Source organism: Chlamydotis macqueenii, chromosome 2, assembly GCF_036417535.1.
Source record: "Chlamydotis macqueenii isolate bChlMac1 chromosome 2, bChlMac1.mat, whole genome shotgun sequence".
In the NCBI taxonomy this organism is placed as follows: Eukaryota; Metazoa; Chordata; class Aves; order Otidiformes; family Otididae; genus Chlamydotis; species Chlamydotis macqueenii.
Genome location: NC_141557.1, coordinates 3,478,749 through 3,493,550, shown reverse-complemented (window position 1 = coordinate 3,493,550; position 14,802 = coordinate 3,478,749). Strand labels below are relative to the sequence as shown.

Below are 14,802 nucleotides of genomic sequence, written 5' to 3'. Positions count from 1 at the left end.
TCTCGAATGAAATGCTGGTATTTCCTGCAGAATACACTCCCAGCGGACAACAAAGAAAGACCCAGTTCACCAGACTGGGCTGAGCCAGAAAATAAATGTGGAGGTAACTCAGAGCTATTCTGTGCTACCATTACCTAGTTCCTAGGATTGCTTTCATGTTTAAAAGCAAGGATGTCTCAGAAGTTACCAGGTTATTAGCCAATGAACAAATGAACCGTTAAACTTTGGTCTATGTTTTTCTAGCTGGCTCTCACATACTACTGGTGGTCTCTACTTTGTTGTCTTGGTCCACGTTTAATTCTTTACTTTACGGGGGATGAGAAACCCCAGGAAGACTACTTGCATGTAGCTCTCTGCCATCTGCAGGCATGAGAGTCATTAATAATGTAGCCTGTAGAAACGAGGGCTTTGGGACATCTTTATTTCTCGTCTTAATAAATTGCATCCTTCAGAGGCTGCTGAAGTGGATCTCCCAGAGCTGGAGATCAATAAAGCTTTCCTTTTCTTACGTTGCTTTTCTTTTTAAAACATTTTTGTCAAATGCTGACTAGGATGGGCGGGTACTGTGTTTCTGTGAGAAACCAACCTGTGAAGCTGTGCCTACCTAAAGCAATATTATTGTAGCTGTTTTAAGAGATTAGAAGAAATCCTCTCCACAGAGCACACAAGGAAATAGGGGAATAATTAAGAAATGCTGTATGATACTATGGTGAAATTGTGAAGTCTTTGGCTAAAATCTTTTTACCTAATGAGTTTCCAAAGGGTCAAAGTTTCATCCTCGTATAGGCATATAATGATGATCAACATGGTAGAACCGTACCAGCACTTTAAGGCCACAGATTTTAGTTTGGTTTTTTTGAGAAACTAACTTAAATAATCTTTGCTTTTCATGACAGCTCCACCTGCTTCTCAAGACACCACTTCTTTGGTGCCATTTCTGCTGAGCTTAAATTACATATTAAAATCAATCTAGGTGCAAATAGAGATCTGAATAGAATTTAGGCTTGATCTAATGTGAGGAAAGTAAAGAGAGAAAGTTGGAGCAATAAGAAAAAAATTCTGTTACTGGACACTTCATGCTATTTGACTTTAATTTGTTTCCCAGTAGAAGATGCTACTAATGAGCTAAGTGTAGTTTTGGCAAACATTTACTGTTTGGGATGAATTTTTTTATGCTATATGTCTATCTCAAATCGTTCTCTTCCTTTCCCTCATGTCCTCCCTCTTTCCTGATGGAAAATGTAGTGAAACAGGGCACAATTCACCTGACGCTTTGAGATACATAATTTAGGATGATCTAACTTGTGCTCTGAACTCTACTGGCTGTCCTGGCTATGTATCAGTGACTATAAAAGGAATCTGTGGAAATTTTCTCAGTTTTAGAGGTATAAATTTTATTGAAATGACTCTCACCCAAGGCCTTGAAAGACCACCCATGGGGAAGAGGCATTTTCACTGTGTCTTTGAAACACGAGTCAACCTATTTACAACTGAGCAGTGGACATTTTGGAGAAGAGGAGGATTTCAGCCTGATCAAATTTACATCGTTATATCCTAGGTTTTACTGGTATGCATGACAGTAAGATGCGAAAGCTATGCAATGGAAAAAAACAACGTTTTGGTTGTCTTCTGGGCCACATGGGATATTCCAATTCCCTATGATTTGTAAAGCAAAATGTGAATCATACGAAGTTCAATTGCATCTGATCTGATGGTCATTCTGTCAATTTATAAACTTCATTGTCATACATCTTAATACCTACAATCAGCATTCTCCTCAACAGCCACATTTAGTACAACAAAATAACCCACTTCTTTATGCATCTCACTGACTCCTATTCACGTAGCTTCTGTATATAAGAAGAATTCTGTAGTAAATTGAAGTTCCTCAGAAGCAAAACCAATGCTATAATGGAGATAACTGATCTCTTCTGGTTGTGTTTTTCTGGGTTTCTTTTGTTTGTTTTTTGACAGCTCTTGAATTAATAAAAGAAGAAAACCTATATCTCAGCCAACAAATTTTGCATGTCTTGTATGTTAATCTATGTATGTATGTTTACATATTATAAACTGTTTTGATCCCACATTGTTCAAACTTTCCCTGATATGCACTTAGGGCCATCTTCTGGCACCTTATAGGGCACCATAGGTCTGACTTATCTTCTAGAATTGTCATATGGAAATAAAAGCAAATCACGAAGAAGCTTCACTGCTATAAGTCATGGGTACTCACACCTTTTTAAAGCACTGGCCACTCTGAAATGTGAGCTCAGCTAAGACATTGTAAGTGGTGTGAACCATGGCTTGGAAAATCAGTTTTATAGTGTGGAATAATTTTGCAATGCTACCCAAGATGCTAGGATTTCCAGCTTTTTCTTCCTCCTTTTTTTCATAATTCTGCTGTGCTCAGGACTGTCCCTACTCAACACAGATCCTTCTGAGCTAATCAAGCTGGTTTTCTGCTTTTTAGCTGTCTGTTTGCCAAGATGAGTAGCACATTTTCCCAGAGCAAAGGAAACCCATGTGCTTCTAAAGGGAATTGCTCATCTTTTGTTCGCTATGGAGGGAGCTTAGGGAAACTAGCTTGGATATGGATGTTTCACTTTTAGACAGCCAAATTTATGCGACATGCATTCCATCCCTGGTGTTGCAAGAACACGTGCAGTGGAAGGTCCTAATACTCTCCAAATGTAATGAATTTATTAACCACAATATGGGATACAGCTGGGTGAACTTAGGCTGTTCAAGGTGCAATAGAAAAGGAGGACAATGGGAAATGTGGGTGGAAAAAACAGGAATTATGCAACTGCTAGTGCTTTTGCAATGACTTAACGTTATCTTTCAGTGTAAGAATGAATCTGTTATTAAAAAAACCCAAAAAATATTTTCATCTCCCCAAGGACAGAAGACACAGGGTTGTAGTCCCAGGCCTGTTCTGGGATACATTACCCTAAGAACTGGATAATAGGTGCTTGAGGAATCACAGTAGTAGGATCATTTTCTCTCACCAGTGAGGAACCAGGAAACATATTATATCTGGTTTTTTTTTTTCAGCAAGATGGGTTGAACTTTGGCCCAAGAAAGCCTTCTATGTTGTTGTTCAGAAGTGTAGAGGAGGCCAGTGGATGTTCATCTGGGACATCACCATAGATTGCCAAATCAAAATGCTCAATGAAGCACAAGCTGTAATACACAGAATGGCTCTGCCATTTGTGGAAAATTGAATTTTGGATTGGAAAATGACAAGGAATTGTGCGTGTAAGGCAAAGAAAGATCATTTGGTCATCCTCTCTGAACTCCCTGGCAATTTTCCACACTTCTAAACATCCTTCCGTCAATGTCAAGGTTATACCAGATGGTTTTCTGCAGACCATCACATATTTACTCCTTCGGCATCAGGCAATTGCTCATTGTATTTACTACCTTCTAAAGCAATGAATAACTCTCATTGTTTATTTTATTACTTTGATTCTACTTTCACATAGGAAGGGTAGACTTGTTTCCCAGAGACAATATGATGCTGGTGTGCTGTTGCCGGAGTTCAGAGACTGTGTCTTGCCTGTGGATCCATCGCCAGCTACGGGGCCACTCCTCTGGCATATGCCTGATAAATAGCAGAATGCCTTGTTAAAGATACTCCTGGTGTTTCCTCATAGCGGAGAGAATGCAGCACCTTGCACAGAGACTAGTTTGGGTCTGGGGAGCCACAACAGCTTCATAATGACAGCTTTATCTCAAGATAATCAGTTCAGCACATCAACAGAGCTAATTAAGGGCATTAAGAGTGGCATCACACTTCAGTAAATATATTATTTTGAGTTAAGGGGTTGATTTGAAGGTACTGTACAAGTACTGCACTTGGGATGATCTTCAGACCCAATGGTAATAAAAGGCTCTGATCCAGAGCTGTATTTTTCTGCTCTTACTCTTTCATCCGACTGTGAAAGATGTCTGCTCAAAAGTGATGCTGTTGAACAGACATATATCCAGCCAGCTGGGTTCAAACCAGAGACCGATGTTGATGGGTAGGTAACAGAGTCCTTATGAGCTCCTGTATAATACTGAAAAACAATAGTTACACCTATCTCCAAGGCAGGAAATGCAGACCACCAGTAAAGGAAAGCAAATTAATCAAGTAGCTCTTGCAAAACCTTGGTATGCCAGATAGAGAACACATTTTACTAGTTGTAGAGTAATGATTTTGAAGGACCTTGCCAAGTAGCACTTAAAGCTCTGCTGGAATGGAGCAGCACGTAGTTACCTTTATGATCCCATATTAGTTGCATATTAACTATGAAGTACCACATACATCACAGATGCTTCAAAAGGGTAACTGACCTGCCTGTGAAGATGAAAACTTCTCATATAATTTTTCACTTTGCCTACTAATGCTTCTTAAATACACAGTAGTTTATAAATATTTCCCTGCAACTGAGTATCCATAGTCTTAGTTAAAGAAGTCATGTCATTTCACCAGGTCTCTGGGGATGTCAACACTGTAAGGGTACAATAAATCTGGTAGATAATACAGTAGGGAAAATAATGCCAATCAAGGCAAGAATTGCTGGATTAATTTTATCGGTGATGTTATATGGGAAATCTGCCAAGAATAGCAATTATGCGCACAGGGAGTTATGAACTGTATTCCATAGTCTCTGCTTTCATAAGCCTATAGCTGCTGTAGTGTCAAAGATGAGTTAGCAAATTTGACCTGTGGGTGAATGAGCTACTCATGTTCATCTGAAGTTTCAGAAAGCCTGAAGCAACAGTTCCAACAAGCAGCCTTCCAAAGTCATTATAATGTAAAAATATTCAGATTTCCAGAACAATCCTTTAGATGTCAGTAACCTTCAATGGTTTATCATATCTGTATGGATGGAGTAGCATAATATGAAGGAGAAGAATTGTTCTATTATGAAAATTTTTATTACTTATAAGTCAGGCCATTTAACTGGAGTTTGTTTAAAAAAATCAAGTGTCGATTAGTTTTACACACTATGTTCCTGGAGGGCATAAACTTTCAAGGCTCAAAAGGCTAGGCTTTATGATCACGCATATGAATGGACGGGATATAATAGATTTGGATTTTCAAAAAGTTTTTGATAATGTCCTTACGACGAAAGATTCTACCTTGAAGGAAAGCAAACATCATCTGAGACCAGAAGAGCTGAGTAGTTCAAACATAACCGATTTACCTTAATTTAACAGGTTTCCACAGATACATTTGCCTATGGTAACTTCTTGTGTGTGCTCTTTGCCTATGGTGAATGTAGTGTAATGAAACATAGCTTACCGACAAAACAAAACCAAAATTAAATTATACTGCCTTGAATTTGATATGAACCAAGAGGGTTATATACACTTTCCATGTATCAGCTGCGACATGATAAATTCATAAGCTGTAAAAATTTCACTGTGCATCTGACCCCTAAACAAAGAGGAAAAAAAAGCAGAAGTATACAATTCTTTCTTGAAAGTAATAGCGAATGCCACAGGAGCTATGCTAGTCTAATCTCTGTAGGGTCTGAAAGTGAACAATATGTTAGCAAAATTTGCAGATGATCAAGAAATGAATCAGATTTTCAGGAAGGGTAAATTGGGATATCTTTCTTGAATTGGCTGAGTGACACTTATTAAAATTTCTTCTAGAATAGTTTTGAGAGGTTTCTTTGAAATGTTAGGAAAATTCTATAAAACTGGAGGACGAGGAAATACAAGAGCTGTCAGGTTATACAGAAATGATAAGGAGTGTATGTTGTAAGGACAAATTATAATACTCTTACATCTTCGGGGAATGTCAATTTAATTGAAACCACTCAAAGGAAAAGAAAAAAAAACGCTCCACCAAAATTATAAGCGGGGACAGCTGAAGTAAAACATACATGGAAGTTATTAGGCTGTGTTAATAAAAGGAATAAAGATAGTACTGAAAGTCAGAAAAGGCCATGACATAGATGGAAGCCAGTGCTCTGTTTTGTTTACCATTAGTGCTTTGGTGTCTTAAATTTTGGAGATGGAATTTTCTTTTTTTTTGCCCTCATCAGCCTAAGTAAGCAGAGAAAAAAAAATAGACTTTTTCAAAGCAGTAACTCACTTTGTCCAAAATTAGTCATCTAGCATCTAGCATCTTAGTCATCTAGAATTTGGTCCCTGAGGATACTTACTTCTTCTCCATTGACTCTAAAGAAAGCCTGGGTAGACTGGGTTGAACTATGAAGGTCTAACATTTGGATGTGACCAAAGCTGTTTAACATTTTCATTAGTGACCAGGATGATGGGGCAGAGTGCACTTTCAGAAAGTTTGGAGATTATAAAAATTTGGGAAGAGAGGTTGATAGACCAAGTGGTTGGTTGTGCTGTTATTCAGAGGGAACTGGACAGGCTGGAGAAACAGGCAGAGAGGAACCTCATCAAGTTCAAGAAAGAGAAATGCAAAGTCCTGAACCTGGAGAGGAATAATCCTATGCATCAGGACAGGCTGGGGACCAGCTGGCTGGAAAGCAGTTTTACAGAGAAAGACCTAAGGCTCCTGGTGGACACAAAGTGGATTCCAAGCCAGCAATGTGCCCTTATGGCAAGGAAGACCAAAAGCATCGTCAGCTGCATGAGGAGAAGCATTGGCAGCATGTCAAGGCAGATGATACTTCCTATCTCTCAGCCCTGGTGAGACACATCTGGAGTGCTGGGCTGCTGAGTACAACAGAGACGTGAACACACTGTAGCGAGTCCTGTGAAGAGCCACAAAGATGATTAAGGAATTATGAGGAGGACAAAAGGCAACAAGCACAAATAGAAATATATGAAATTAAACTTAAAGATGAGGAAACACTTTTTTTTAAATTTTATTGTTACACTGGTTAAGTACTGGAACAGGTTGCCCAGGGAAGTTGTGGAGTTGCAATATTTGGAGATATTCAGAGCCTGGTTGGAAATGGGCTTTGAATAACCTAAGTTACCTGCTCTAGGTGACCCTGCTTCAAGCAGGGCTGTTGGACTAGACAATCTCTAGAGGTCCCTGCCAACCTCTAGTTCTGTGAATGACCCTTATCAGTTATTCTTTCTTCATGTAAAACCATGTTGGTTTTTAATTTTTTTTTCCCTATGAAATTCCTCATGGAAGTCAATTAAGTTGATAATCCTAGTCAATGTAGAAGCATTCAAACACCTGGACTCTCATCTGCGTATGGGAGTCACAGTATCTGCAATATACCATTTGCTATTTTTGTAATTGTGCCTTTACCTTCATCTTTAAAAAGAGTTTGAGTAAAATTCATAGATGTTGTCTGCATGCTCAGCAAGGAAAAAAAAAAAAAGATTAAAAAACCTATTCCTCCAGATAGAAAAGGGACTATTCCTGAGTATTACTGACAGGCTTGATTATTCTTTAATACTGAAGTGTCTAAGCTAGGCAGCAAGTTATATACATTTCTTTCAACTACTTCCATGCAAAATCACTACGAGCATTGTATCAGCTCTTTTAAAAAAAATTATTTCCTGAAGTCAAAATAAACAATTTTGCTGAACACTGAAAACATTGGATATTAGAAGAGGCTACCTGATTGCATCTGTCATTAATGGACATTTTGCAGCACATGACACGTGGACATATCAGTCCACATGTTAGAATGATGGTTGGATGTCCTGCGGACTGCGTCCTTCCTTGTGGACAGCTCTGTGACAAAATTCAAGTTGCTGGTTGCCAGCTCTTTCAGGCAACAATATGGCATTTCTGCATAAGGCCCTCAAGACTTTCGTGTGTAGCTGAAAAGGGCTGACTTATTCCTTGTAGCAGTAAATCCTTTCTGAAAATCCACCTATTAGACCTCCTGATGTAATTATGCTTCAAATTCTGTTTTGTCCTTAAGAATAGACATGGTAGCTGGAAACAACAACACTAGGGACTTTTCCACTTAAGCATGCAAGAGGAGGAAAGTGAATAAATGTCTTCTTGGTTTTTAAAAGAAAGATAGAAACAGATTCTCAGCTGCTGTGATCCATGCAGATACTTTAATGTCAGTGAATTTATGAAGATTTATCAAACAAATAAAAACAACTCAAGATATTTAAACTCCAAGAATAATAAGTGGTATATTAAAGACAGTAGAAAGGCCATGATGTTGTTCTTTTGTGTTTGTCTTAATAGGATTACTCTTTACAGACTGCTTTCTATGGGAGTTCTTGCTGTCTGGTATTCAGTTGAATTTTCTTTTAGTATTTCTGTTGCCTTAAATATTCCAGCTTCAAGTTATTAACTCTTTTAACAATCCAATTCCTTCTCAGGCCTTTGTGGTAGGTCAAACTTTGCTATTTTGGGTTTCATATTACATATACTTCAGAGGAGACTGAGGGTGGGATTGTTCTATCTTAATGTAGATATCCACAATGTAGATGTCAACATATGAGCTAGCTGTTAAGAATTCCTTTACACTCAGGAGAGAGAAGTAGAAAGATTAAAGTAGGCAACTAAAATAGGTCAGACAAATTACTTTCTTCATATGTCTACCTCTCTCCATTGACTTGACACTTGACAATGAGCTCATATGTGAGTAGGCATCTTCTAGGTTTCTAAAATTAGGTGACGTGTCCTAGGTCACTGAAGGATTGCTTCTCCAACTCTGGTTATTTCTTGCCAGCAAGAGTCTCAGTTGACATGAGGTAGGTTCACTATGTGCTTTAAAATAAATTATGAAGCTGAAGTAGTACATTTGGGGAATTTTAGCAAACTTTGTGCCATAAACAGCTGTGGAGTTCCCTTTCCTGGGGAGAACTTGGAAATGCTGAGGGCTGTGTGCCGGACTAACTGGTGATGGATGGAGTATTCTCCTCAACATCTTCTTTCTTTTGCATCCCGTCATTCTTCATCCATGCTTATTCTGCCTAGGGGAATACTGTTCGAGTCAGTAGGAGGTACTGGGATAACTGTGCATGGAGTGTGTGACTTTGCTGCAACATAGATTATTCAGTCTGCAAAAGCTCAATTGATCCTGCACGTTGTCAGAGGCTTTCAGATTTCAACACTTCTGTAGTAGCTCAGTCATGGTGCAGGAGAAGGATATGGTGGGCAGCCCCGACTAGACACTGAATTAAGATTAAGTAAGTAATGAACTCACATTTGATCACCACTGGTCTAAACCATTGTGGGCTGGCTTTACGATTTATTGCTCTCCTCTCAAACCACTGCCACAGGTCTCAGGAGACTGTAACAAGTCTAGCAGGTCAGGTTGTTTCTTTCTTTTAGTTGAGATCTCAATAACAGCTCATAACTGCCTTATGAAGCTACTAAAAATACTCTTTCATTCATCCTACCTGGGTACTTTCTGTCTGAGGTATTGTATAACAATTCCATCCATTACTTTATATGATAAGCTTTGATTCTTGTAAGCAGTGATTCTTTTATTCCTCCCTGGGAGTAGCCACTCCAACTTGGAAAGGACTCATTATCTGTTTTTGTTGATTGCTGACATCATATAGTGTGCTTGGCACTTATGGGCTTCTCATGGTGCAATCCTCCTCAGCAGCTTTTAGGCTTCTGCAATATGGTCCACCTATAAGCTAAGTGCTCCAGAGCTCTTTTTCAGGTAGGGGAAAGAAATGGGCACCTGCAGCAGCACATGTTTTGCAGGAGCTTTTCCAATCTGCCCTTCAGTACCTATGATTTTCCACTACCACAAGTGTACTGAAAGTGCCTACAGTGGACAGATGAATCCATCTTCGTAGATGATGAATTGCTTAAGTCATTAGCTGACCAAAGCAAATCTTTTTTTTTTCTTCCTGTATTTCAGCGATGCTTGAAATAATTCCCTGAAGCCCATTCCATTTTAGTAATAATCAACCAATTTTCAGATTCTCAGACATTTCAATAGACTTCCTGTTTCACCATAGATAACTGAATGTTTTTTTTTTTTATATTAGGGAACTGTATATGCACAACTGAAAGGTGTAACCTGCATGCTATTGGCTATTCTCACTTCACTAATTTTAATTATAGTAGCAGATGCAGACAAAACAACATGAAGCACCAATATCCCTAATTTACTGATGAAATTCCAGGATTTGGCTACCAGTGACATCAAAAGACTATGATAATTCAAGCTTCCCTTTCAAATACTATATTAATGTATTTATTTATTTTCCCAGTACTGAATGGAAATGGAAATACTTTCTAAACATTGCCCATATTGTTAAAAAGTTAATTTTTCTAGTAAAACTTTGCTGATAGTACAGGTTTATGAGAAAATTAGCCTTTTATTGGTAATAGGAGGACTCTGCACCTGTGTGTATCAATACCTGCTAGGAGCTGCTAAACAATATATACAGATTCTGCTGCGGGTCTGGGGTGTCATTTCACAGAACCAGTGGTTGTTATTACCTAATAAACACTTGAGTTTCTGTGAACGATATGAAGGCCTCAGCCCAGTTTTTGATGCAGGTTTCCATGACTACCTTGAAGGCAAAAGTGAAGCTGAGTCCTTTACTCTCTCTGCAAAAAGTGAAAGAAAGGCAATGAAATGGTTTGCAGATATTCTTGTCTCTTTAGGAGTTCCTTTGAAACTAAGATAAAACAGAAAACATCCACTCTCCACTTTTCAAACCTAGTGAATGCCAGGTTAAAGTAAAACTGGATCTTCAAAATTGGAAAGAGTGTATTCTAAAGGTCATGACGTTCCCAGAGGGTATCTGTCCATCCGTTTAGTCAGGCATCTCCTGCCCTTATTTAAATTGTATTTCTGATGCATTACAGTGGCAGAATCCAAGGATAGAATTCAACCTCCATGCCACTTTCTGGCCTTTCTGGACTGGCCTGCACACAGGAGTGCAAATGATCAAGAAATAATTTCAAATCCAATGTCTGCTAATGCATCTGTCTGGTTTTCTGTTCCTTCTGTTAATGGAGTGACTTTCTTTTTCCAGCTCCTCGCTGCTGAATGTCACCATGGATGTTTGCTGTTCTCCTCAGCTGAGATCTTATCAATCTCTCATTATTTGATAAACCATCAGAAATATAGTTAAGTAATTAAATTCAGTACCAGAGCAGAGAGGGAGTGACTGGTTGAGTAAGGATGGAAGAAAACAGATCAGTTCAGAGGGGACTTTATGAATCATTGTTCTCCATTTAGTCAGGGTTGGGTAGAGAAGACAAAAATTTAGAGAGAGCATAATTTTCCTTTTTTTTTTTAAATTTTTTAATTTAAAGACTCTTATTTCTAAATGCTCGTGTCTTGACAGTATGTTGCAGTCAGTATAAAAATTGAGTGTCCCCTGATTGTAAAAGTTCTTTTGTCTTTGTCCTTCCTTTATTTACTTTCTGCCCTTGGTCTGTTTTCTTTTCAGTCTTTTCTCGTTTGTTATATTTCTTCACATTCCCTCTGTTTCTTTAAATGTTTTTCTAATATACCCTTGCTTTATTCTTTCTCTAATTGTTTATGTGTCCTGTATCCCTGATTTGCTATTATCTATGATCACTTTCCTTTCTTTTCTCAACTATTTACTTATCTGCTTAAGCGTTTCTCTGATTGTGAAGATGTATGTATGTCAGCTGCATTTATGCCCATGGGGGTGATAGGTGGTGGCAGGTAGGAAACCTACATCAGACAAGCAGCTTTTAAAAGGGGCCTTGGCATTCAAAAGCTTCATTTACACTTGGAAATAAAACAGCTGAGAGACAGTTCTCTGGCTCTGAGACAAACTGATGTGGCATAGCTCATGCCTGTTGAGCTAAACTCTCATACCTTCCTAAGCAGAGAGGTTGCACCTAAACTACTACAGACATCGCCAAAGGACCTCTACTTGAACTTATCTTGCAGGAACTAGGTCTATAATGTAGAGATACACTGAAGGGGTATGGTGTGTTGGATGCCAGGTGCCCACCAAGCCAATCTATCACTCCCCCTCCTCAACCAGACAGGGCAGAGAAAGTATGACAAAAGACCCATGAGTCAAGATAAAGGCAATCACTCAGCAATTACTGTCACAGGCAAAACAAATTTGGGGAAACTAGTTTAATTTATTACTAATCAAATCAGAGTAGGATAACAAGAAATAAAAATTAATCTCAAAACACCTTCCCCCACCCCTCCCTTCTTCTCGGGCTGAACTTCACTCCTGAATTCTCTACTTTCTCCCCCTGAGCAGCACAGGGGGATGGGGAATGGGAGCTGCAGTCAGATTGTCACAAGTTGTCTCTGCCACTCCTTTCTCCTTCTCATTCTCTTCCCCTGCTCCAGCATGGGGTCCCATCCATGGAAGACAGTCATCCACAAACTTCTCCATTGTGGATCCTTCCCATGGGCTGCAGCTCTTCACAAACTGCTCCAGGATGGATCCTTTCCATGAGATGCAGTACTTTAGGAACAAACTGTTCCAGTACCGTTCCCCTGCAGGGTCGCAAGTTATGCCAGTAAACCTGTTCCCACATGGGCTTCTCTCTCCACAGGGTCACAGCTCCTACCAGGAGCCTTCTCCAGCATTGGCTTCCCATGGTGCATGGGAAATTTTAAATACTGGGTTATGGCAGGAGGTAGTGGGATGGAGCTTGTGTCAGATATGCAATTCTGTTGATGTTCTATCTAGCTCCTTGACCAAGATCAAGCAGTGGAAGTCATAGATATGCATGACACTGTTGTCCATATAAGTCAATCCTGTCTTATGTCGTGGATGAATATTTAGCCTGACAGTACAATTCATTCCTTGGTGACTCTATTGCTGAGTGCTCAAGAAGATAACAAATTATTAACAACTCTGGTCATGGATTTTGTTATCTGACAAACGGTCTCTGGGGGTAAATCATTATGTCATACAGTCTCCTAAAAAGACCTCATATAGCTGTGCTTTTGAGACACTACTGGAAATCATCAAGGTCAAAACATTATTTCAGAAATGAATGTCCTTTTTCTGGTTCAAATATTCCATCCTACTTTTTCCTTTGGGTACAATTTAGGTCTTAGGAGCTACATGTCCTTTGGCTTTAAATTAAGTATTCAAGACCATTGATAATAGCTGCAATCCAGACAAGTATAGTTGATCTTTAATACTTACAACTCACAGTTCAAGTGTTGAGTTCTCTGTTTTCTGTCCATTTCTTTCTCATTCTCTTAATATTTTCCATATTTATAATAATATTCCTCTTTCACTGCAGAAATCCGAGCCTTGATGTGAAGACCTTAACCAAAAGATCTGCGAAGAGTGTGTGCCTCAGCCCTAGTAATAGTGTTAACAAGCAAAACTTGACAGAACTTCAAAATTAAGACAAAGATGGCCATCGATGTGAAGATCTGCTTCTTCAGTCTCATATTGCTTCCCATGGTAAGGAAATATGGTTTTATTTACATTGTGCTGATATAAATGCATATTCTCAAGGCCAGCCCTTGCTGAGAGTGAAGGATCTGCTGCTGACACAGATTCTGGTTAGTTCTGGCTTGTGTGGCCCCATAGGTTAAGTTAAGACTTATCTAGCCTCCTTCATGGATGAAATAGAACTGTGATCACTGCTCATCCTGTAGAAGCACTAGTCAATTCCTTGAGGGGATTTGTTCACTGTTTGTGTCTGAGATTGAAAAGAAAATGCATTTAAGTAATAATTTAAAAAAAAATAGTGGGGCTCCTGTTTCAAATCCATTAGTTTAAGAATATTTTTTTTCCAGGCAGAGGGGATAAAATCAGAGATTCTCATCAGGCCTGTGAAACCTAAGCCTTGAGATATTTCAGTCAATGCTTTTGGATGCCTCCATTTTCAGAGGGCCAATTTTAAGAAACCATACAAGTGGGCCTCTAAAGATACAGGCACTCGAACTCTTTTGTCACTTTTCTTAAGATCTTCAACTATTCATGAAGATTACAGGGATTTATTAGCCTTGAATGTTTCCAGGGATGGGGCATCCACCACCTCTCTGGGCAATCTGGGCCAGTGTTCTACCACCCTCATTATAAAAAGTTTCTTCCTTATATCTAGTCTGAATCTACTGTCTTTTAGTTTGAAACTGTTACACCTTGTCCTATTGCTATGGGGCCCACTAAAAAGTCTGTCCTCACCTTTCATATAAGCCCCTTTAAGCACTGAAAGTCTTCTTGACTGTAAAGGAGGTTAGCTCTTATTCAGATGCTATATTTTTGGACATACATTACTTAAACACACCTTGCTGCTTCTGGTTTGAGACCCAGAAATGACACTTGTCATGTCTCGTTCTCTTAGGAGCTCCCATCTTACAGCTAAGCCTAGGATAACCTCAACTTTTCCCCATCTCTAAGTGTTGGTGAGATGCAGCCTACACCAGGTGAAACTGGAAAGCAGACTGATAGAGCCGGTATGCAAGCATGTATTTCAGGCTGGAACAGAATTAGTTAAATGCTATATAAATGGAAAGGCAAAAGACATCTTTTTTTAAACAACCAGTGATCTTCAGTTTTTCAAGATTTTTGCTGTTCAGCTTAAGACACTCAAAAGGTCTCTTCATATTTAGAGGTGAACACTTTTTAATTAAGGGAAATAAATGTGACTGAACATATCTCTTGAGCTTTCGGATGGATGACCTTCCTGGCAAGTGCAGAAGGACAGCAAGTTTCCAATTCCTAGCATTTCAGGACATAACTGTGATCACTGAGCTGGATAATTAGTGATCAGCTCCAGCTTTTGGAAAGAACAATTCTGTAATGAAATACTATGAAGCAAACCAGAGCCAATAAGAACAAATATGCTTTTATATAGATACTGTTTCTGCAATGTTTATGAGCTTGTTTATGAGTGCAAGGTTTTTATTATAGTTTCTTGTAGGAACTCAGGTACTAAAAGTAACCATTTTACACACA

At 38.9% G+C, this 14,802-nt stretch overlaps 1 protein-coding gene across 4 annotated transcripts in view; it reads left to right on the top strand.

Annotated features, from left to right (window-relative positions):
* The window catches only part of ADCYAP1R1 (ADCYAP receptor type I), a 131,339-nt gene that overhangs the window by 17,792 nt on the left and 98,745 nt on the right, over positions 1 to 14,802 (top strand). For all 4 annotated transcript variants that reach the window (XM_086741453.1, XM_086741452.1, XM_086741451.1 and 1 more), the window contains exon 2: positions 13,136 to 13,302. In XM_086741453.1, coding sequence (XP_086597579.1) covers positions 13,252 to 13,302 — 51 coding nt within the window. In that variant the 5' untranslated portion in view covers positions 13,136 to 13,251. The remainder of the gene's footprint in view (positions 1 to 13,135; positions 13,303 to 14,802) is intronic.